Raw genomic sequence first — 22,346 nt, 5'->3', positions numbered from 1 at the left:
CTCTGCACTCAGGCCAGCACCCAGGGCAGCTCGGGGCACCCCCACCCCACCAGGCTGGGCATTCACAGCCTCTCCCAGCTGCTGCCCACATGCACTGCCCTGCAGGTCTGCTAAGGAAAGTCAGGATGGATCCCACAAACATCCCTCTTTTCAAAACAGAGGAAAAAGTACAGCTGGCAAACGTGAGATGATTCTGTGCCTTTGCACTGGTTGGTAACACCAAGCACTAAATGCTTTCAAATCAACACTAGCTACAGCACACAGGCACGCACCTGAAAAACTTCAGTGAGATATCCACCAATTATTAAACCTGAATCCCTTACTTACACACTTGAAGGGCGAAAAAACCTTCAAAAAAGTGCAACTCATTTTAAAAGTAACTTTTCACAGACCTGCAGAAATGCAGCCTGTACTTTTTGCTAGAAGCAGAGCAAGACAAAACCCTGCTCAAACACGTGCCCCATCAATGTTTACACACCTCGGGTCAGCTCAGCACTCTCTCACAACACTGTGAGAGGAGTCACACAAAACACAGAGGCCTTCAAAAATGGGACACTGGGGCAATCCCTGACCTGTTTTAGCTCACCCATGCCTTGTGGTACTTTGCCACACACACACCTCTCCCAAACTCCTTAGCAAATTCCTCATTTATGGCAACATCTTTCTCAGTGTTTCTGCTGCTTTGATCCCCATCAGAGGGACACCAACCTCCCTAGAGCTCCAGCATGGGGCTCTGGGGTGGGGGTTTGTTGTTTTGGTTTTTCCCCTAGACAAAGGCAGAAATAAAGAGCAGTACCTGATTTGGTCCAACACTCTTTTGATTTATTTTCAGAAAGAAAACAGCCAGACAGCAGCCTGACTCAGCCCAACACTGACAGAGCTCCTGGGCACTGACTTCAGCTCTGTGAAACACCACTCACCCCAAAACCACTCATAACACCCCTCAGCCCACACTGGGGCACTGTGTGACTTTAAACCTGGCCCTGCAGACCCCCAGGGCCAGCAGCACTGCCCTCCCACCACAGATAATCCTTGTGCAAACTTTGAGGGGAATTGTTCAAGAACTTATTTGTGCTATTATATGGATTAGAGCAGGAGAGCTACAAGGACCCAACTAGGAATCACCTATTGCAACATCCTCTTTGTAAAAACCCCACTGATTCACCATATCCTAACACCACAACCAACTCCTCAAATTCCTTCTGCATTATTCCCATCTACTTCCTTCCAAAAGGAAGGGATGTTCCTCCCTGCCCAGGCAGGCAAGTATCCAGACAGAACTATTTTTCAGGGGTGGGGGGGTACACCTAACCACAGCAGGTATTTTGGGGGATCTACACAAGAGCCCAGAGGCACATGGAGCCATCTGCCACCTGGCACAGGCAGTGCTGCAGCCAGGGCACACACACACTCATCAGCAGGGTTGCTCAGCAGAATTCAGGGTGACCAGGCACAGCTCTGACAGGCAGAGGCAAATTCCAAACACTTCAGTTCCAAAACTTCTGGTTCAGCTCAACTCTCCTCCACACCATTCATCACTTCATTGGGTCTCTCTTTCAAGCCACTTTTACAGCTCTATTTTTTCATGTTTCACAGGCTGCACCTAAACACAGACCTCCCCACTCCCTCCTAAAGCAAGGGGATGAGAGGCCCTTCCTTCCCAGACAGGATACTCCTCCTACAAAGTGCTTCCCAGGGGACTTTTCCTTTTAGCAGAAATAGCCAGGAGTTGCCTCTTCAGCACTGCTGAAACACCACTGCAGCTACAGAGAGGTTTTCCAGCCGAGGTTTCAGACGTCAGGAGCGTGGGGACCGGGCTGCCCACGAGCTCCCCAGGTCTCCAGCTGAGTCAGGGAGAAAAGGCTGTTTACCAGCACACCCAGCCAGGGGCATGCAGAGCTGCAGCACTCCTGACCCACACTGCTCCCCAGCTGGCCCAGCTTTCCTGCAGAGGAAAAGGCATTTTCACTGCTGCCAACAAAAGGGGACAACCTGCAAACCAACCCACTGCCTTGCTCGTGTCCCCTCGCAGATTCCACTCTGCACACAGAGGATTTCACACTGCCCACGGCAGAGCCAAAAAGGGGACAACCTGCAAACCAACCTGCAAACCAACCCACTGCCTTGCTCGTGTCCCCTCGCAGATTCCACTCTGCACACAGAGGATTTCACACTGCCCACGGCAGAGCCTCACTGGGCAGCACCTTTTACCACAACAACTCCCTCTGCCTCACAGGAGCTGTTTCACAGGTGTGCTCAGCCTGCATGGAAGGAACCCAGAACTGCAGGTCATGCTCCATCCCACAGACACAAACAGGAGATGCAGGGAAAAGCCCCCACAAGCAGCAGCTCCCCCAGGACAGAGAGGCAGAGAAGGGAGGCTCTTCTCTCCCAGGCAATCTGTGCTCCCACCTCCACCTCTGCTGCAGCAGGAGAGCCCGGTGACACATGGCTTTGCTTCCCAGGGCAGAACCTGCCAGCACATTACTCATCAGCAAAAAAAGCCTCTGCCTTCCCATGTTACCAGGATGAGGCCATCCTGCATTAAAGAGAGACTGACAGCTTCTCAAGTTTAGCTCATGTAGGTCCTAAGCTTCCAGAGCCAAAAGGGCCTTGGAAATATCAGTCCAAGCAAACCTATACTGCAAATTTCAAGGAAAAAAAAAATCACTATAGTTGCTAGGTAAAAGCCTGGTTTCAGTGCTCCTCTCAGCAGAACACATCAGAAACCAAGTCTAAAAATCAGCCACAGACCTATTTTCTTGTACACCGTGATGAATTCTTACAAATCTGAACACAGGCAGCGTACACAGAGTCCCTTTTCCATTTTAGGGCTCTTTCTGTAAAAGCCAACACAGGTCCTCCCACTCAGCTCTCTCCCAGCAGCTCTCCTCTCCTTCGCCATCAAAACAAAACACTGTTTGGACTAAATTTGCCCAGGATGCTGCGCAGGAGGGACCAGGAGCAGGTCTAAGGAGGCCAACATCTCTCTGAAGGTCGAGGCTAAGGTTAGCAGGCAGAGCCATTCAGGAGGTTCCTTACAGCCCCAACAAATGAAATGTAAAATGATAGTTCGAGCAGCAGAGCTGGTCACAATTAAACAAATGCCACCAGCACTGCAAGGCCTGCACACGTCATGAGTTCTGTAACCCCCAGGATTCATTTTTAGGTCTCTAACTGTTTTATTTGGGGGAAAAAAAAAAAAAGAAAAAAGGCAATTGGGATCACCACTTCCTCTTGCAGACATCCCACACACCAAGAAATCCCTCATCCCAGGTCACAGCCAGTCCTGCTCAGCCTATGTGCATAACATAGCTACAGGGAATTTACTCCAGTGTTTTAATCCTCTCTGCTTGAGGTGGGAAAGGAGGTAACAGCTGAAGAAAGTTTAAGACTGAAGGACACTGCTTTCTTTATTTACAGCACCTTGTTCTGCACCAAAATATTTGACAATTTTGGTTTGGCTGTTTCTTTAGGTTTTTTTAACTCCCACTTTAGGAGAAGTGGGAAACAATTAACTTCTGAAAATCCCCCAATTTCTAAATCAATTTTTAAAAACGCCAAATCTACCAAACCCACACTGGATTTACAGATGGGAAGACCAGACACATCAGCTTACAGACACCACTGGACTGCAATTCTACCAAGGACAATGAAATACTCAGCAATCTGGGGGTCAAGGAGGAGGCTGAGTGCCCGGGACACCTCAAGGCCTCCCTTCCACCTTGGGAAGAGAAAAGCAGCGTCCTCGAGCGCTCAGAAAGGCCCCGGGACCTTACCTTCCGCCAGCACCTCATCCACGGTGACCTGGTGCCGGCCGATGCTGAAGACCCGGCCGATGTAGCCGCTGCCCGGGCCGCTGCTGCCGCCGCCGCCGCCGCTGGTGCCCGACCCGGGCCCGGAGCCGCCCTGCTCCCGGCGCGAGTCGAAGAACTTCTTCATGTCTCAGGAGGCGGCAGCCGCCGGCGACGGGGGCGATGCCGGTGTCACTCCCGAGCCCTCCTGGCTCCTGCCGCGGCCGCTGAGGGGGGCCCGGGGCCGCTCGCCTGGCGGGGCCGAGCCGCGCTGTCCCGCGGGGAGTCACACCTGCAAAAGCACCGGGGATAACGGGCCTGCGGCGTCACCCCCGCGGGCCCCTCCGCGAGCCCCGACCCGCAGCGACGCTGCCCGGTACCTCGCAGAGGGCGGCGGGAGCCTCCATGCGCCCCGCGGGGCCGGCGTGCGCAGCCCCACCGGGTCACGGCGGGGGCCGGCTGCCGGCAGGGCCCGGGGCTCGCATCGCTGCCTGGCGGCGTCACCGGCGACCACCGAGCCCGTCAGGGACAGGGACCGACCCCGCCGCCGCCGCCCCCCGCCGGCCCCATCCGACCAGGAAATGGGCCGTCACAGGAAGTCCCGGCTGCCGTCGGGAGCACCGCCCCCGCGCCTCCGCCAGCTGCAGGGCCCGGCCCCGCCGCCCCGGGCTGTGCCGTCCCGTTCCGCTGCGCTCCGTCCCGGGATGTCGCGCCCCAGAATGTCCCGTCCCGCAGCCCCCAGAGCGCCCCCCGCCCCACAGTGCGGAGGGAGGGGGAGCGGGGGCTCGGCGGGATGGCGGCGCCGCGCGCGGCACGCTGGGGGCGGTAGTTCCCTGTGGCCGGCGGACGGGGTACTCTGTGGCGGTGGGGACTACAAGTCCCGGCATGCCGCGCGGCCCCGGCCGGCAGGGGGCGCTGTGCCGGCGGGGCCGTGAGGGGGCTGTGGCGGAGCGCCCGGGCCGGGGTCGCCCCTCAGACCGGCCGGGACCGGAGGCCGCCCCAGGGACAGCGGACGGGGCCCGAGGACTCTGCGTCCTCCTCGCCGCGAGGGATGAGTGCAGAAATCCTGTCCGCGAGGAACCACGGCCCACATTTGGGCTTTGCATGGTGACGGGTATTTACGTTTATCTTTGAAATAATGCGCTAAAGTCGATGTTTTTGTGGTATAATAATAAAAGGCCACTGCTGTGACATCTTGGGATTAACCTGAAGCACGAGGCTTATCTTCACACAGGCCCTGCTAGTGCCTGTTTTGAGAGCCTAAGAAAAAATCCTGAAAGCAGAGATATCCTTCAAAATGCCTTTAGTTTTACACCTGGTAGCTGGTTTTGTAAAACCCGTGCCTTGGATTTGCTGTTAAATTACAGCTTCCTCCTCCTTCCTGCCTGGCAAGATGCTCCTCAGGGGCACTGCAGCTCCTCCAGAGCCCAAAGCCATTGGGTCAGGCTTTGGAAAGGTTTAGTTTAGCTCAGATCTTACTGTAAATGCACTTTGAGTTCTTCTCAGCATTTTTTCCTCAGGAATCAGAGATTTTCCCAGCTTATGGCATCCAGAGCAGCCAGCTCCTCTCATGCACTATTGAAGGCTGGAGCTGGGATTTCAAGCAGCACAGGGAATGTTAAAATGACAAAAATTGGGGTTTTTTTCCAGAATACAAAACCCAAGCAGCACTTGGTTGCCAAATTAATACCTCCATGACAGCACCACTCTCCTTCCTCCCCTCTGACTGGGATGGAAGAGGAAACCAAAGCATGGTCCCATTTTCCCAATGACTATTATTTCCTGTATTATGGTAATAACTACAGCCACCCTGCTGCCAGCCCCTGTCCCCAGGGTAGGCCAGGCCTGGTTGCTTTGGGGTGACAAAAATGTTTACCCTTCCCACAGCCCTTGGCCTCGCTTTGGTCACGAGCTTCCAGCCATGCCAGTGAGGTTGGATCAGCCTGTTGTAAATGGGTCTAATTGGGTTTTTCCTCACAGTGTTTGAAGACTTTTAAGATGCATATGGCTCTGAGGATAGGCAGGTAAAATTGCTGGTGGTAACATTTAGCAATACACAGATGGGCAGATCTGACAGCACGTCACTACAGTTGTTTTTCTGCTGTTTCTCTTCACTGTGGATCATGCTACACCTCTTCCACCATCCTTGTCCTCAGCAGGTCTTAAAGGTGTGGGCTCGCAAAACCACCCTGCAGACCCCAAAGTCTTCCTCTGACCATCTTCAGTCACCCATAATTTGTAGGGTGGCTCCTGGACTGCACCTCATTTCCAAGTACACCCCAAGTCCACACAGCTGGAGCTGCAGTCCTTTCAGCCAGGCAGCCAACACGTGTGCAAACAGCCCTTTTTCATTTGCAGGCTTCAATCTGCATGAAACATGCTTGGCTGTGCTTTGGGGCTCTGTGATGAATTAACTGCCAGAGCTCAGTACAGAAGGTTCACGTGCCCTTTGGAATAAATATGAACTGAGTGAAGTCTCAGTTGCTTCTATCCATTATTTTAAAATATTTTTTTATATTTCTCTAACCTGTGAAAATCCCCAGGCACCTCTCAAGACAGGTAAAACACCCAGTGCAAAAAATTGGGTCCCATCACTGGGGATTTCTGGGGACTGCAGAACTGAACAATTTCCAAGGAAATTGGGCATCTCTGTACAGTACAGGGAAATGACTCATTTCCAACTAAAGAAGATAAAAGCCACTGCATGCAGAGAGCTGCAGATGCACTGCTGAGCCTCCTCCCTGGCTCCGAGAGGGCTTTTTTTAACCGTACCTGCAGTGCAATGCAGGCAGTGCCAGACCCACGCGCGGCTGGGGGCTCTGATGTTCAGCCCACGGGCACGCAAACCCCACCCATGACCATTTTGGGGAGCAGGAGCACAGCAGGAGCCATCCCCGGCTGCAGACGCTGGGGATATTCTTTATTCCAGAAAGCACAAGGCTCGGCTGCGCTGCTGCAATCCCAGTGACCTTCACAGGGATCAGAGGGAACTGAGCCTGAAAGCTCCAAGGGAAAAAGCTGATCCGCGGCCACAGCACAGACAGGGCCTGCTGCTTCTCCTGTGTCAGAGCGACTCCAGAGCGCTCCCGGGCTTGTCCTGCTGCAGAGAGGAACCTCTGACTAATGCACTCAATCTAAACACCAAATTTTAAGCTGCTGAAATCCCATGACGCGAGGTTTAAAATATCCGAGTGTGGTCAGCAGAGCTGCTTCCCTGCACATTGTCTCCCTGATCCCTGGTCCTTCTGCGCTGCTCAGAAAATGCATTCAAATCCCCAGGAAGAAGCACATTAATACAGCTGCATCCCTCTTCATCAAACTTTCCAGACAGCTCAGCATTTTCTAAATAAAAACACAGGCCTGGGCAGGTTTGCTGCGGCCCCCGAAAGGCGAGGGCACACTGGCCCCTTCTGGAGAGCTCGGGGAGCGGCAACGACGGAGAGCAGAGCTGGCACTGTGCTTGCTGTCACTTAACCGGCCAGGGGAAACAGCCGTGGTCACATTTTCATGAATTCACCGCATAATAACGAGGTCTTAATCACACGGTAATGTTTATCTTGGTAAGTGTGTTGGGAGAGCCCTTTTTACACAGTGATAGGGGTAACTGTTTCAAAGTAAGGGAGGAAATAGATTAGATATAAGAAAGGAATTGTTCCTTGTGAGGGGGATGAGGCCCTGGCACAGGGTGCCCAGAGCAGCTGTGGCTGTCCCTGGATTCCTGCAAGTGTCCAAGGCCAGGCTGGACAGGGCTTGGAGCAGCCTGGGACAGTGGAATGTGTCCCTGCCCATGGAGGTTGGAACAAGATGAGCTTTAAGGTCCCTCCCAATCCAATGCATTCCACAATTCTATGTCTCTTTAAATATAAATTTACTGCAAAAAACTCTGTTAAGCTTCTCACCAGCAAAGAATAGAGCCACTGTTCTATCATCTCTCTGCCTGTGATTTCCTGGATTTCAAGGATTTCTTTCCAAGTGCACAGTAGTGGCCCCCAAACACTATTAGTATGACCAGAAAAACCATCACTGATCTCCATCACCCCAAGAAAAGGTCAGTCCTCAAGCACACTATCATGGAGCTGGGCTTTACTGGGTTCAGACTTATGCAGAGGAACAGAAAAACTCCAGAACTCAGATCTGTACTTCACGTGTTTAAGAACTGGAATCTTCCACCTCCTTGGTGCTCCTGTTTGCCCTTGCAGGACATCCTCACTTGCTCCAGCAATGGCTCTGCTTCCTGTGGCTGGAAGCCAGTCTTCCATCCCCAGCAGTGGCACACCCAGAAATAATGGAGCTGATGGAGCTCTGCAGGCTCACACGTGGGATGCAACGGCCTGGATTGACCCTGAGCACAGCCTGGGTGGGACAGAGCCGTGTTTCTCAAGGAGCATGACTTTGCACCACAGCTCCACTCTGTCCCTTAAAGCAGCTGCTGCCACACTAAGGGAAGTTTGCAAGTTGGGCTCTCCCTGAGAAGGGATTTATCAGCTGTGTTTCCAGTGTCAGGATCCTCTTGGGGCTCCTCCTGCCCTGAGCTACCTCACCCGGCTCTGCCCACACCCTTTGCTCACTTCTGTTTAAATGCAGGGTCAGGAAAAGTCATCCTGAGCTGGGCAGTCATGGCTCTGTTTCCATCCCCTACAGCTGGGTCATGGCCAAATTACAGAGCAGCTAAGTAAGATTAAACTACATCGAGGCAATATTAATTAAGAAGAAAAAGTGAAAGCTACTCATTTCCTCTTCAGAATTATATGTATGCTAATTAAAGTGAACATTCGTTAAGCCCCCTCCCTCTCTGGTGGTTTTTGCTGACTCCTGTTCCCCTTTGGATGGATTCAGGGCCACAGGCAGCCAGCGAAGCCATCAGACCACCGATGGCCCCGGACTGCTTGCATGCCCTGTTGTTTATAGCTTTCCTGAAGAAAAGAAAACAGCAGACTGGGCCCGTGGCCAAGTGCAGCCTTCAGTTTCTCTGTGGGAGAAAGGCAGAGTGGGTGGGCATCTCTGAGGCAGTGTCAGCACAGCATATGCTGGGGGACAGCAGTGTGGAGAGCCCCCCGCCGCCGAGATCTGCTAGAGCTGTCAGCGTGAGGAGCTGTGAGAGCAGCTGGGATCCCCTCCTGTGTGCCTGCCCACAGAACACGAGCATCCCCACCTTGAGAACCTGGTGATTGAAGCACACTTGAAACGGGAATTCGACTCCTGGCTGTCTCATCCTTGCAGTGCTCATCGCTGTCTCCCCTTACAGCTCATTGTCTCAGCCCTGTGGGCTCCCCCTGTGTTCAAGTGGCTGCTTGCTTTAAAGGCATCTTGGGTTACAGGAATTTTCTCAAATCAGTTCTGCTCCCCAGTTTCTTCTTGGCCTTGTGTGACATTTATGTTTATATAATCTACCCAGAGAGCCTTTGACTTGCATAGCAGTGCTGGTATGCTGTGCTCAGGGTTCTAAATCCTGCCTGGATTGCTAAAAGGGAGAGTGCTGTGCATTCCCCTGATAATGCTGAGTGCACAAGCAGTGTTTCTAGTGGTTATGAAGAGTTAAGAACACTCCAATTTTTTATGTGAGTTGGAATAGTTCAGTTTTCCCACTCAAATAAGCCCTGCTTACCTAGGTCTGGCAGTGTTTCATCTTCCTTCCTCTCTTTGTGTTAAAAGGGCTCTACTCCAATCATGGAGCAACAGCTCCAGGCTACCTCTTCCTAAGTTCTTCCCCAAAACACCTCTTCCCAAAACACCTGTGATTTGTGGCTGTTTACCTGAACAGCAGGTAAGGACACATCCTGGCTCTAAGGGTCAGAAGTGCCCCTGGATGTCTGCAGCGAGCCCTAACAACTGCAGTTCATTTGAGACTACTGTGATATTAATACAGGGAATGAGAGAATTCTTCACCCTCTTAAAAGCACACAGAGCCCAGTGCTTTGGAAAAGCAAGGGCTGGTTTTCAGCCTCCACCCTACCTTCGGGTACTGCTGCTATGGAGACAACACTGACTGAGCTACAGCATCCAACACACTCCCACAGCACTTGTGCAACCCTTAAATAACCCCATTTTCAGGGGCTGTTTGCAAACTGCCAGTGCTCAGGTAGGAAAGTGAGCACTTCCCTTGTGAACCACTGGCTTAATCCCCAAAGGCCCAGTTTCTGACCCTCTCTTGGTGAATGACTTCATTAGTGTCAGGATTTGGAGCTCAGTGAGTGAGGTGAGGCTGTTTCTCTAGAGCTAAAGGCAGGTACCTGCTGATGAAAGGACACGCTGAAAATCTCTCCTCCTAGCACAAGGCTCCTTTGCTCTCTGAGATGCAAATTTAAAAGGTCAGGTCCTTCAGGCAAAACCAAATGTTGCCATTTTCTAGAGGTTCAGCTCTGTTCTCATTGTGGGACTGAAGAAATACCCCTACCTAAAGGGCTGCTGTTTGAGCCCAAGTTATTTACTTAATGCACACTGCCACCCCTGTTTTTCTGTGACCTTTAATTTTCATGAGGTCTTTTGCAGATGGGAGAACAGCAGGATGGAATGGGAATAGAAAGCATGTGTGTAACTGGGTAAAGTCTGGGGGGTTGAGAGCTTTAAACCAAGGGTGGTTAAAATAATTGACAGGACAAATGAAGTATCTGTGAACAGAAGAGCAACGTGCTCTGTCACTGCACTGAGAGGGACTGTGGGCTTGTCCCCTGCTGTCCTCTGATGCAAGGACAGCAAAGCTATGCCAGCCAGTGATATCCTTCAGCTGGAGATACTGGAGAATAACCATAGCCTTTCCCTCCTTTCAGAGATGAAGACAAAGCTGAAAGTTGAGCAGACCCTGCACAAAGGACCCCTGGAGAGACAAAGCTTTGTCACCTGAACCTTGTCTAGGAAAATACAGCAACAACCCTTCACCTTCCTGAAGGGAGCAGCTCCTGTAGCAAGGTATAACAGGGTTCCTTAAACTCCCTGTCATTCTATCCACCTTCCAGAGAAACTCAGACAACTCTCAGCATGCTCAGAAGCTTTTGTGCCTTTTTGTTTTCCTTTCTGGTCCAAATAATCGTGACTGAATCAGATGGCTCTGGAGCCAGCACCCATAACCAGCCATGATTACAGGGAACTTGGCTGTGTGATGTGTCAGGATCTGGCTGCTGAATGGACTACACTTACATGACTAATTCCAGGTGGCCAAAAACATCCACACAAACACTTTGTATCCTCAGGTATTCCTCCTCCTTGGTGCCTCTCCCAGGGGGAAAGAAAAGGTTAAATTGTGAAAATAATGAATGGGAGGATTGGTGCAATATTTAACTAATTTGGAAAGAAAAGTGATAACTCATGGTATTAAATAATTACTATTGCATATACCAGTGACTGCACAGCCTTCCAGTCCAGGGGGCTGAAGAGACTGGGAAGCAAACAGAGGATGAAAATACACAGGCTAAAAAAATCACTGGCAACCTAAGATGGAGAAACACAGCAGTTCTGCTGGGGGATTAAAATGGGCCCAGAGCAGGGACTGCTGACGTGAGAAGAAGGGCTGAGAATGGAAACTTTCACAGATGTAGGAAAGAGAAAAGTTTCTCCTTAGCAACAGTTTATATGTGCTGGTCCACACTGAATCCTGGGCAGGGTCAAGTGCCAGATTTTCCATGGAAAGAGGCTCTGCAGTGCAAAAGGAGAGCGTTTGAGGCTTGAACCTGGATTTTCTGTTCCCTTGGTCCATCCCCTTGCATCAGCAGTAGGTGCTGGGCTGCGTGGAGCTGTTTTGGGAGCTGAGCTGCAGCAGGAGCTGTAATAAATAACCCACACAGACATGCTCACTGAGGCACAGCCTGCCCGCATCCAGGCTGCTAAATTTAGATCCCTTCCAGCAAAGGAGCATGGGCAAAGAGGCACAGGGATGAGACAGAGCTGTCCTATGAGATGGAAAAAACTGAGAGGCTTGGTTTACCCGTGATAATAACAGCACGTTTGGCATCAGAGGAACCAAAGGTCCTGAGGATAAACATTTGAAGACAAGATACCTCTATTGCAAGGCTCTGTCAGCCTTGTGATCATGTCCATGGCTGACCCGGCAGGGTCGCATCGGGGTAAAACTGAAGTCCCTTTGCCTGAAGGGTTTTGGCTTGAGGGCACTGCCATTTATCGGGGCAAAAGGAATAATCGTTATGCAAAGAACCATCCTAAGTGAAATCATGGCTGTTTGCAATGCAAAGTGCTTAGACGAGGGGTGAGGATGCTGAAGAGCCAGAGAGGTGCTGTGGGAGCACAGGAGGCACGATACAGATCAGAAATCCCCACAAACAACACCGGGGGAGGAACAGGACTTCTTCCTCGAGGGTGTTTCTGTCTGTGTGCTCCACGCCTGCTGCAGGCAGGAGTGAGAGACCAGAGCCTGCAGGCAGAGCCCCTCAGCTCCCAGGGATTTTTACAGGGAATGCCGTCCCAGCCTGCCAGCGCTCCGTGTAACCCCTAAAGTGCAGTTTGGGGTTCCATCCCAAACGTGCAGTGTGAGTGAGGCTTCCCGGGAACTTCTCCCTGCTCTGGATCACAACCAACTGTTCAGGGATGGGCAGGGCAGGGCTGGAGCTCCCTCACGTCACTGCCGCGTGTCGCCAGGGCGGGGACTTCGCCACCCAGGACAGCCACCAAAGCTCTCCCCATCTGTGCCAGTGACCCGCGCGGGACAGCAGGTGAGTGCCAAGCGTCCCGCTTGGCATGGGGACGGGGCTGCATGGCCGGAGGTGCCCGGGAAGGTGCCAATCCCCGCTTTCCAGCGCGCAGCGGCGGCGCTGCGGGAGCGGCAGCCCCGGGCTGGGCGATGCCAGCGGTGCCGCGGCACTGGGGCAGCCCGGCCTGGGCTGAGCAAGGACGGGGGCAGCTGGGATGGAGGAAGGGCTGACCTTTCCCTGTCACAGGGAGTGCGGCTTTTGGTTCCTGTTTGTGCCGTGCCAGGGCTGGCAGGTCCTGGCCGCTGGAGCGCTGAGGGCATGGCAGGGGGTGACACGGCTCGGGGTGTGCGCACAGGCTGAATGAGGCGTACGAGGCTGTAAGAATCATGTTTTTAGTGGCATATAAAGGTCATTGTGTGGGAGGCGCTGGGATACCTCAGCTGTCTCGGGAGATCCTTTCTGGAGCTGCGATCTCGGAGTCAGTGGCCCTGCGGCGAGCCCCAGCCCCAGCCCGGGCACGCCGGGAGCGCAGCCAGGGCTGCATCCCGCACACCGGCAACAGCTGGCGGTCACCGAGCTGTGGAAAAGCTGATGCGGCGCTGGGTGTGGGCTGTGTTTGGGTAAACGTGCACCCAATGAAGGAACTCGTCGGACAGGTCCAGGGTTTGCCTCGCGAGGAAAAGGGTCACAAAGCGGTGGGTTTCCATCCAGGTCCGAGGTGGAGGACTGGCAACGCTGCGAGCTCAAACTGGGAGGGGAAAAGCCCTGTGTTTATATCCTGTTAAGCTGTTGGAACTTTCCTTGGTGGTTCCTGTGTGTGTGCTCTGAGCATAGTCAGGAAAACCTGACTGTGTGCAAGCCTAAACTTGAACTGGCCAGCACATGTGATAGTGTCGGCACTTCCCTGATAAATCAGGTTTATTCAGCTTTTAGAGGATGTTTGATATGGACTTAAAACAGGCTGTTTAGCTGATGAAGCCTGCCAGGGAAAGATCATCCGTGGAAAAAAAATCGAGTAATGGGAGGGATGCCTCCTACACTTGCACTCTATCACCTGGACACAATGTTTTTAGCTTGTTCTCTGCCAGGTTGATTGCACCAGGCGTTTATTCTGGGGTGAAGCAAATAACATCAGGATCGTAGCACTGGCTGGCTGATTCTTGCATGCAGTTTAATTCTTCAAAACACAGAGCAAAGTATTGTTCCTGTCCTGGAGCTGTTTTTCCCTGACTGAGCTGCACGCCAGGAATTGTGTTAAGCTGCTGAGCACTGGCAAATCTGCTGAGCAATTCCCTCTCTTTGCTTGCCAAGGGGTGGCTTAGGAGAGTTTCATTCATGTAAAGCCCCAGTTCCTGCAGACCCCTTCAGCTGTGAAAGGGTTACAGGGGCCACTGCCAGACAGCCTGGCTGGGCTCTCCCACCTGTAACCTCAGAGGCTCATTCTCACACAGAAATGCACCAGGAACAAACCAGCACTTGCAGATTGGCTTTGCCCTGCTGCCTTTCCAGTGCTCTGCTCTTTCAATTCCCAATGGTGTTCCCAGGATGGAGAAATCAGTCTTGCAGTCAATATTCAGTGTGGTATTTCTGCTGTTAATGGATGTTGCGAGAGGATTTGCCCTGAGTGCAGTACATGCAGCCACTCCTCGTGGTCTGGTTTCCTTCTGCCAGCTCATTTGCACTCAGAATTTCTCTGCTTCCCTTTCCCTTGCTACTGACCTTTATTTTGCCCTCTAATTGACTTGCTCAACCAGCCTCTCTGATATTCCTGCTTCTGTGTACCAAGGAGCTCCATCACAAAAACAACAGTGAAATTCAGAGCCTTCATTTAGTGTCTGACTAAAGCAAACAAAATTGGCTTTTTACTTCTGTAAAAAGATTAGAGAAGAGCAAAGATGACTTTCTGAGGTCTAGGTCATACTGTGATTGCTGGAATTCGTGATCAGATGAAAGGAAGCAAACTCAACACTAATAATTGCTGTATGTTGCCTGATTGCAGAGGGTGTAGTAAGTTAGAGGTGCACCCAGGAGTGCCTGTGCATAACAGGTCCGTGGCAAGTGCCACACAGAGTTAACTGGCCTGAGCAGCTCACCCTGTGCATTCCAGGTCTGTAGGAGTCATGTGGAGCAGGAGCAAACACACTCCTGGGCTTGCACAACTGTCTGGACTCGTGGATAGCAGCTATTAAGCACCACGAGGAGAATTGGGGAGAGATGTCATTCACTGCTGGCACCTCTGCTTCTGCTTCAGGGCTTTAATGAGACAACTCGCTCAACCCTGGAATAAAACCACACATTTGGTGGGTGGACTTGACTTACTGTCACTGTGTTTGCATCTTTTGGGTTTATTTTTTATTCAATTCAACCCTACTGTATGTAGGTATCTCTTTGAGTCTGCCTTTCCTAACTCCTCTGCTGTGATGCTGGGATGAACTTGGGTTGTGGGGAAGTGAACTTTGTCCTGGTACGTGACATCCTGTCAAGGGATCAGGGACTCAGGAAAATTTGGGTGTGTTCATGCGAAGGCTCTCTGATTGCAAACAAAGTTGTGAACAGAACTAATAACCCTGGGCAGATGGCAAGGAAGCTTTGGGGGGTTTTGAGGGTTTTGTCAGTTAAAACTACAGCCCTACAAGGAAGGACACAGTGCACCAAACTGAGGGGATGTTGAATATAAAATGTTCTATTAAGATAATAGAACATTTAGAAGAAGGAAAGTAATTCTCCTGTCCTGTGTTCAAGTGAGGTTCTCCTTTGTGTTCTCACCTACACCACAATGTCTCTGCCTCCCAGGCAGGATCCATGAAGGGTTAGGGCTGTGTGGGCAATCTCAGCCTGCTTCATCCTCACCCTGCTTCATCCTCACCCTGCTCACCCTCAGGCTCTCACCTGCCAAGGTCAAAGCCATGCATTTTGGAGGACATGGGAATCAAGTCTATTTTCTTTGCTCCAGGGCAACACTGTCTGCTTCTCCTTGTAGCCTCAGCCAGGCTGTCACACAGGCAATAGAGAAGAATCATTAAATTACCAGTGCTAATCACCTGTGTGTCCACCACATCCCTCCCAGCCCGGCCCTGGCCCTGTGCTGTCATGATCCAGCCTTTGCTCAGCACAAAGCAGGGCTGGACACTCTGGGAAGCTGCCCTGGGCATTCAGCTTGGGTTGCTCAATCTTGCTTTAGTCCTCAAAGAATTAGATGGTTATTTAACCAGCCTCATTAACCTTCCAGGGAAGGTGTATTCTATTAATAATTTGCTAGAAAACTAACACTTCCTGTGTTTTATTATTACAGCTGTCTCAGTGCCTTGGACACAGACAATAAGAGATTGACCAGATCCGAGCAGGATGGTGAGTGAGTGTGTTTGCTGTGCCAGGCTGTGCCAAGCCTTTGCTCTGACCTGATAAACGTGGGGAGTGGAGCTCAGATAAGGACATAGCAGGAAGAACACTGTCACTGTCTGTCCTTTCAAGGGGGTGAATTTATCACTTCTTTCTGCTTCCTCATTGTAGAGGAGAATGACCCACACATACAGGCTTTTGCCTTTGGGGAGTTAATGGAAAACCAGATCAGATATTCACATAATTCAAAGAACATTAATTTCTCCAGATAAACTTCCTAGGCATATTATTCTTTCCAGGTTGAGCCTACGAGGCAGCCATTTCTATGGTTGCTATTACAGAATCTTGGAATGGTTTGGGTTGAAAGGAACCTTAAACATCATCCAGTTCCATCTCCAGCCATGGGCAGGGACACCTCCCACTGTCCCAGGCTGCTCCAAGCCCTGTCCAGCCAGGCCTGGAACACTTCCAGGGACAGGGGAACACTTTTCTGCCCATTGAATGTTAAGTGGTACTTTTACCACTGATGATTTTCTTGGGAACATGAAGAGCTTTGCAAGAAAAGTGTATTTCCCCAGAAATTGCACCAGACCAGAGGCAGGAGAAACCTGTTTGTGAATCACCATTTCGGGTAAAACACTGCACTTTCTGGTGTGTTATTTAACAGAATGATGGTTCTTGACTGCTCTTAGAGAAGTCAGGAATGGGGCTTTGCTGGGAACAGCTTCTTCTATGATTTACATGGAAAACTGCTGGGAAGAAGCTGGACTGAACAGAGATGTCAGGCAGTGTGCCCTTATTTAACTGGAAAGCAGATACTGCATGGGCAGCCACATTAAGATATTTTCTCCTTTCAGTTGAGTCCCTGTAGCTTATTTCTTATGTGGCTGGGAAGTCCTTCTGGAACAAACCATTTCATTTTTGGAATGGATGGAACCTGGTATGAAATCACTCATGTTTGGAGGGTGTTTTTGACTTTACTGGCTGTCACTTTCCAAAAGAGATGTTTGCATCTTTTGAATTGGTTTGTTTGTTTGTTTGTTTTTTAAATTCAGTTCTACTCTGTGAATGTCTCACTTTGTGACTACTTTTCATAACTCCTCTCCTTTGGCTTTAGGCAACAATCAAGGGTGTCTCAGCTTTCAGTGCTGAGCAAGAAGCACAGGCACTAAGGAAGGCCATGAAGGGCCTTGGTAAGTTATCTCCCTCCACTGTTAAACCTTTTTCAGCTCTGCTGCTTGGGAAGGTTTTTACTGGTGGTTTTTTGGAGGGGAAGTTCAGCCATTTGCATCACCTCACTGCCTTGTGAGGGCACTGGAGGAATTGGGCAACTTGAACCCCACTGGAAATTCAAGTCTTGGCCATAAAAACATATTTAGTCAGGCTCTTGTTTTCTCTGTCTGTGGTGTGGTGCTGCTGGGCTAAGGCACTCATGCACAGGTGAGACCCAGGTTGTGCAAGGATGTTTGTAAGGTTGTGTGGCCAATGGCACACCCTGGGCAAGGCCAGAGCAGGCCTCTGGTTCTGGTACAAGCAGCTTGACTGGTTTTCTTTGGTTCCTTCCAGGCACAGATGAAGATGCCATCATTGAGACCTTGACCAAACTGAACATTTCCCAACGTCAGCAAGTTCTGATCACCTATAAAAGCACTATTGGCAGGGTAGGTGCTCTTCAGAGATCAGTGCCTGTGCCTCTAATTGGGAGATGGGGACTTTTTTGGGTTGTACCACTTGAGTGAAATGTGAAAAACATCCTAGCCTCCACAAGAGCATGATTGGCACTGAGCACAAGCTTTCCTTGGCCAAGATTTTTGTTCTTGTTCACTTCAGAGTAACTGTTCATCCAAGAAAAGTATTGACAGAGTTCTTCCTCTTCTCAAAGGCCGTGTCTTTTTCTCCTTTCTTCTCTTTCTGTCTTCTAGGATTTGATTGATGACTTGAAGTCTGAGCTGAGTGGGAATTTTGAAAGGGTGATCATTGGTTTGATGACTCCTACCACCATGTATGACGTGCATGAACTGAGGAGGGCTCTGAAGGTTTGGAAATGCTTTTTTATGTCACATGACTTACAGTCAATTCAGTATGCAATGCCATAATTGTATATTAATTATTAATTTCTTATTAAGCTATATCTAATAAACAAAAGTCCTAGTTGTCAGAGTCTTGTCTCTGATTCCCCAGGGAGCAGGGACAGATGAAGGCTGCCTGATTGAAATCCTGGCTTCTCGCACCAACGCGGAGATTCGGCACATCAATGAGAACTACAAACTCCGTATGTAGCACACTCTGCAATTTCTTACTGGCTCAGAAGCCACCTGTGGGTGTGCAGGGCTGTGTGGAGAGGAAGGAGAAGGTTCTGTCAGCACCAAAGACTAGAATTACACCCAGAAATGGAGTTGTTGTAAATGTGATGGGGTGGGGTGGTTATGTCTGTCAGCTGGAGGTCCATCCATGGTGGATCTTTTGCCAGTTTTATCCTGGCTGTGCTTTTTAATTTTGCCCTGTACCACTCAATATGATGGCTGGATTGCTGTCATGAAAGCCAAGAAGGGCAAGGGCATCCTGGCTTGTCCTAGCCACAGTGTGGCCAGCAGGACATGCCTGTCCCCCTGTGCTGCACTGCTGAGGCAACCGAATCCTGGGGACAGTTCAGGATGGATGTTAGAAAAAGCTTCTTCACCCAGAGGGTGGCTGGGCACTGGAACAGGCTCCCTAGAACAGCAGAAATCCTGATGGAGCTAAGGGAGTGTTTGGACAACGTTCTTGGGCACATGGTGGGGCTCCTGGGGATGGTTCTATGCAGGCCCAGGAGTTGGACTTGCTGCTGCTCATGGGTCCCTTCCCAGTCAGCAAATCCTGGGATTCTGTGAGTAACAGATGTGCTGTGTGTGTGTGTGTGCCCTGGCAGAGTACGGCTCCACCCTGGAGGACGACATTGTCTCTGACACATCCTCCAAGTTCCGCAGGGTCCTCGTGTCCCTCGCCACGGTGAGTCCAGGCTGGGGAGATCACGGGGGTGAACATCTGCTGGGCATCTCTCACTCATTTCTGATCTCAAAGTTTGCATACAGATTGTGAGCCTTCTGTCAGGCTTTGAGAATTTTCTATAAATCCATTTCCCACAGAGGTGCTTTAGGCTGGCTGCTGTTTCACTTCCCTTGCATTTCACCTTGCCAGCACTTCACACCAGCTTCTGCAGGGAGAGCAGCCTCACTCTGCCATGCCTTGATGCCATATGCTCTTTTTAATAAAGTGGATGGCTGCTAGTTCCAACAGAAAGAGCAATCACATCTGAATCACGTTTTGCTGTATTTGTAACCCATTACTCAATGTTAAGAATCCCATTATACATCTCCAGTAACTGGTTTTGAATGGGGATTTTGCAGGACTTACTTCCATTAGTTGCTCTGTTGAAATGAGTTTTTCATCCTTGTATTACTGCAGGGTAACAGAGATGAGGGAACATTTGTGGATGAAGCCCTTGCTCAACAAGATGCTCAGGTGTGTAGCAATTTGCTTCCTGGGAAAGACTGTCTGGGTTTGTACGTGTGATGTGTGGTGAATCCCTGCTGTTTATAGACCTCTTTTTCTCAAGGTAGATGAGTAAACCTGAAGTGGTGCTAGTCAGCAGTGCCCCAGGTGAAGACTTGATTGGATATTAGGAAATATTTTTCCCCCAAAAGAGTTGTCCAGCTCTGGCACAGGCTGTGGAGTCCCCATCCCTGAGGGGATTCAACAACCATGTGAATGTGGCACTTGGGGACATGAGTTAGTGGTGAACTCAATGGCCTTAGAGGGCTTTTCCAACCCAAATGGTTCTAAGAAGTAAAAATCTCATTATATACACCTGGTGTTCTCAGTTATCCTCACTTTGTTCATGTTTTCCAGGCCCTGTATGAAGCTGGGGAGAAGAAATGGGGAACAGATGAGGTGGAGTTCCTGTCCATCCTCTGCACAAGGAACAGGTGCCACCTGCTCAGAGGTAGGACCTCTCTGGTGTCCTGGGTTTTTCCCCTTGTTTGAGGACAGTACTTTTGTAGGAGCTTTGCACTTGCTCATTAACTGGTTGTGATCTCTTCCTGAGACAACAGATATTCTCAGGGCCAGTTGATTCAAAATGGGAGTTGAGTAAAACACCCATACAACTTCCTCTAGTCTGTAAATTGGAGATAATGAAGTGTGACTCCCATGGGACAGAGCTAAGCATGGAAACTGCATTAAATAGCAGTTCTGGAAAATCCTTGCAGCAGTGGTAGGCTAATTAGCAAGACAGCTGATAATTAAAATGAATTATTTCTGAGGGGCAGCCCTGATTTAGCTTATAATGTCATGGTAATGGTGCAGTGTTTGTACAGGCTATGAGGAGCTTGATCTTGCAAAGTGATCCTCGGGGGTTACACACTGAAGCAGCTCACTTGGCTCTTTTATCCAACTCTTCCTCCTAGTTTTTGATGTGTACAGAGTGATTGCTAATAAGGACATCACAGACAGCATTAAATCTGAGATGTCAGGAGACCTTGAGGATGCTTTGTTAGCTGTGGGTGAGTTCCCTGCTTTTAATCTTTGTCTACAAACTAATTAAATAATTAAAAATACTGTCTCTTGCCCTGACTGTTTGCATAGCTTCAGGAGGCACATTCTTTTTCACTGTTTTACAAGCCACAGTGTTTTAATCTTTGCTGATGCAAAGACCTGGTAAGAAGGTTCTGTGCTTTGTATTTGTCTGCCAAGGGATGCTTTGGCAGATGACATTTGCTGTCTGGAAGCTTTAAAGCCTTAAAAATATTTTATTGCTGTGCACTGGGCATGGAGACATCAATTGACAGCAGGTCACTGACTCTGGATGTCTGCACTGTGCTTGTTGAGTTGCATTTTTACAGAATAAATATCTGCTCTGAGAAAGTGCTGGAAGGGTTTGGAAGACTTTATCCTTCAGTGTTTATTGGTTTTAATTATTTTGCTTTTGTCTCCCTTACAGTAAAGTGCATGAGGAATAAACCTGCTTATTTTGCTGAAAGACTGTACAAATCCATGAAGGTAAAGAGATTTTGCTATTTTCCCCCCTGCCTCTCCATGCTTAAGTCAATAGCATGACAGAATTAGAGAAAAAGGAACTGTTTATTGGAGGGAAAAAAGAAAGAAGTCTGAGGTTTTCTGTGGAGCTCTTTTCCTTCAGGAAGCTCAGAGCTTTTCTGTGCAGCTCTTTTCCTTCAGGAAGCTCAGAGCTTTTCTGTGCAGCTCTTTTCCTTCAGGAAGCTCAGAGCTTTTCTGTGGAGTTCTTTTCCTTCAGGAAGCTCAGAGCTGGTAATGGATGCCTGCATTAATGCAAAAATGGTCTAGTCAGGAGTGGATTCCATGGAAGGCCAAGGCTCAGTGCCTGTCCCTGTGTGTCCCCAGCCTGTGCAGCTGCTGTTGTGTCCCCTCAGGGCCTGGGCACTGATGACAGCACACTGATCCGGGTGATGGTGTCCCGTGCTGAGATAGACATGCTCTACATCAGGAGGGAGTTCCTGGCCATGTATGGAAAATCACTCCACTCCTTCATTAAGGTGAGCTCAGAGTCTTACACACACCTGGGTTTGCTAAGCAGCACCTAGGAGACCCTCAAAACAACATTTGGGTATTTTAGAGGAGGTGGAATTAAGGAGACTTCACATTTATGTACTGAAAACCTTCCTGAATGATCTTGGTTATGAAGTTGTCAAAGAGGATACAAACACTACAATAAGTCATTTATACTGAAAGGAATCCTGCTTTCCATGGAACTGCAAAATTAATGGTGTTCCTTTTTTCTGCTCTCTCTAGGGAGACTGCTCAGGGGACTACAGGAAGGTTCTGCTCAGGCTGTGTGGTGGGGAGGATTAAAGGAGAACCTGCTGGGTGATGGCAAGCAGCTGATCATGGAATGGTTTAGGTTGGAAAAGACCTTTAAGATCATCGAGCCCAATCATGATAAAGATTTCCTCCTTTTATTTTTTTTTTCCCAAATGCCTTATTAATTACTCTGATTACTGACTTAGGTTAGTTCATGTTCTGGTTAGATAGTGGTTGACCCTTTTGATACACTTTTATGCTTGGAACACCCATTTGCCTACTAACTGGGCTGGTGAAGCCCAACTTACACAGAATGCTGTAACCAAAGGTATAAAAGTTGTTTCCTGAGCAGTTGCCCCTCTGCTGTTGTGCTCACCAGCAAAATGCATCAACTAAAGCAAACCTGAGAGTGAGAGGCTGCACAGGGAAAAGCCAACCTCCTTGGTACATGGAGACTGCAAAACATGGGTTTGCTTCAGTTTTTCAGTAGAATTAAAACACAAAGAAACCAAATATCTAAAATACAAACACGTTTGCATATTGACTTGCCTCTGTTAGTGTGGAGCATTAACAGCCTGGCTGTGCTGTGTGTATATGTTGCCTGTAAGTGGGGAATTGTCACTGGTGACATGAGAAAAACCCTTTTCTGCCCTGGTTAGAGCAGCCCTGTGATTTTGGTCTGTCTGCTGGATCATGGGAATATAAATAATGTGGGTTATATTATAAACCTGCTCTGGATAAAGTGCTGTCATTGGAATGG

The 22,346-nt window shown here is 49.8% G+C and overlaps 2 protein-coding genes across 18 annotated transcripts in view; one reads left to right on the top strand and one right to left on the bottom strand.

Moving 5' to 3' along the window:
* Nucleotides 1-4,383, bottom strand: part of AAK1 (AP2 associated kinase 1) — a 57,633-nt gene extending 53,250 nt beyond the window's left edge. For 4 of the 15 annotated variants that reach the window (XR_005956073.1, XR_005956074.1, XM_041478829.1 and 1 more), the window contains exons 1-2: nt 4,175-4,381; nt 3,780-4,086 (exon numbers count right to left, since the gene is read on the bottom strand). Coding sequence is in view for 11 of the 15 variants with exons in the window: in XM_041478829.1 (XP_041334763.1) it covers nt 3,780-3,942 (163 nt within the window). In the remaining 4 variants the exon portion in view is untranslated. Of the gene's footprint in view, nt 1-3,779; nt 4,087-4,174 lie in introns of all 15 variants that reach the window. The other 11 variants (XM_041478810.1, XM_041478802.1, XM_041478860.1 and 8 more) reach the window with 7 other exon arrangements.
* On the top strand, nt 4,200-21,934 carry ANXA4 (annexin A4). 3 transcript variants are annotated; one of them, XM_041479193.1, is made up of 14 exons: nt 4,701-4,908; nt 10,562-10,700; nt 15,726-15,781; nt 16,890-16,965; nt 17,339-17,433; nt 17,695-17,808; nt 17,954-18,044; nt 18,681-18,760; nt 19,217-19,273; nt 19,661-19,754; nt 20,218-20,313; nt 20,751-20,809; nt 21,199-21,321; nt 21,578-21,934. In XM_041479193.1, the coding sequence occupies exons 3-14, from the start codon at nt 15,779-15,781 to the stop codon at nt 21,635-21,637; spliced, it is 948 nt and encodes a 315-aa protein (XP_041335127.1). In that variant the 5' UTR covers nt 4,701-4,908; nt 10,562-10,700; nt 15,726-15,778; the 3' UTR covers nt 21,638-21,934. The 3 variants fall into 3 exon arrangements, with proteins under 3 accessions (XP_041335138.1, XP_041335127.1, XP_041335116.1); XM_041479182.1 differs by lacking the exons at nt 4,701-4,908; nt 10,562-10,700 and adding an exon at nt 12,329-12,454; XM_041479204.1 differs by lacking the exons at nt 10,562-10,700; nt 15,726-15,781; nt 16,890-16,965; ... (8 more) ...; nt 21,199-21,321; nt 21,578-21,934 and adding an exon at nt 6,153-6,246 and having other exon boundaries at nt 4,200-4,908.
* Nucleotides 21,935-22,346: the final 412 nt, after the last annotated feature.

The sequence above is a fragment of the Pyrgilauda ruficollis genome, unplaced genomic scaffold (genome assembly GCF_017590135.1).
Source record: "Pyrgilauda ruficollis isolate IOZ18807 unplaced genomic scaffold, ASM1759013v1 scaffold113, whole genome shotgun sequence".
In the NCBI taxonomy this organism is placed as follows: Eukaryota; Metazoa; Chordata; class Aves; order Passeriformes; family Passeridae; genus Pyrgilauda; species Pyrgilauda ruficollis.
Note: the sequence above shows the minus strand (reverse complement) of the source record. Positions and strands in the feature narration are given on the sequence as shown.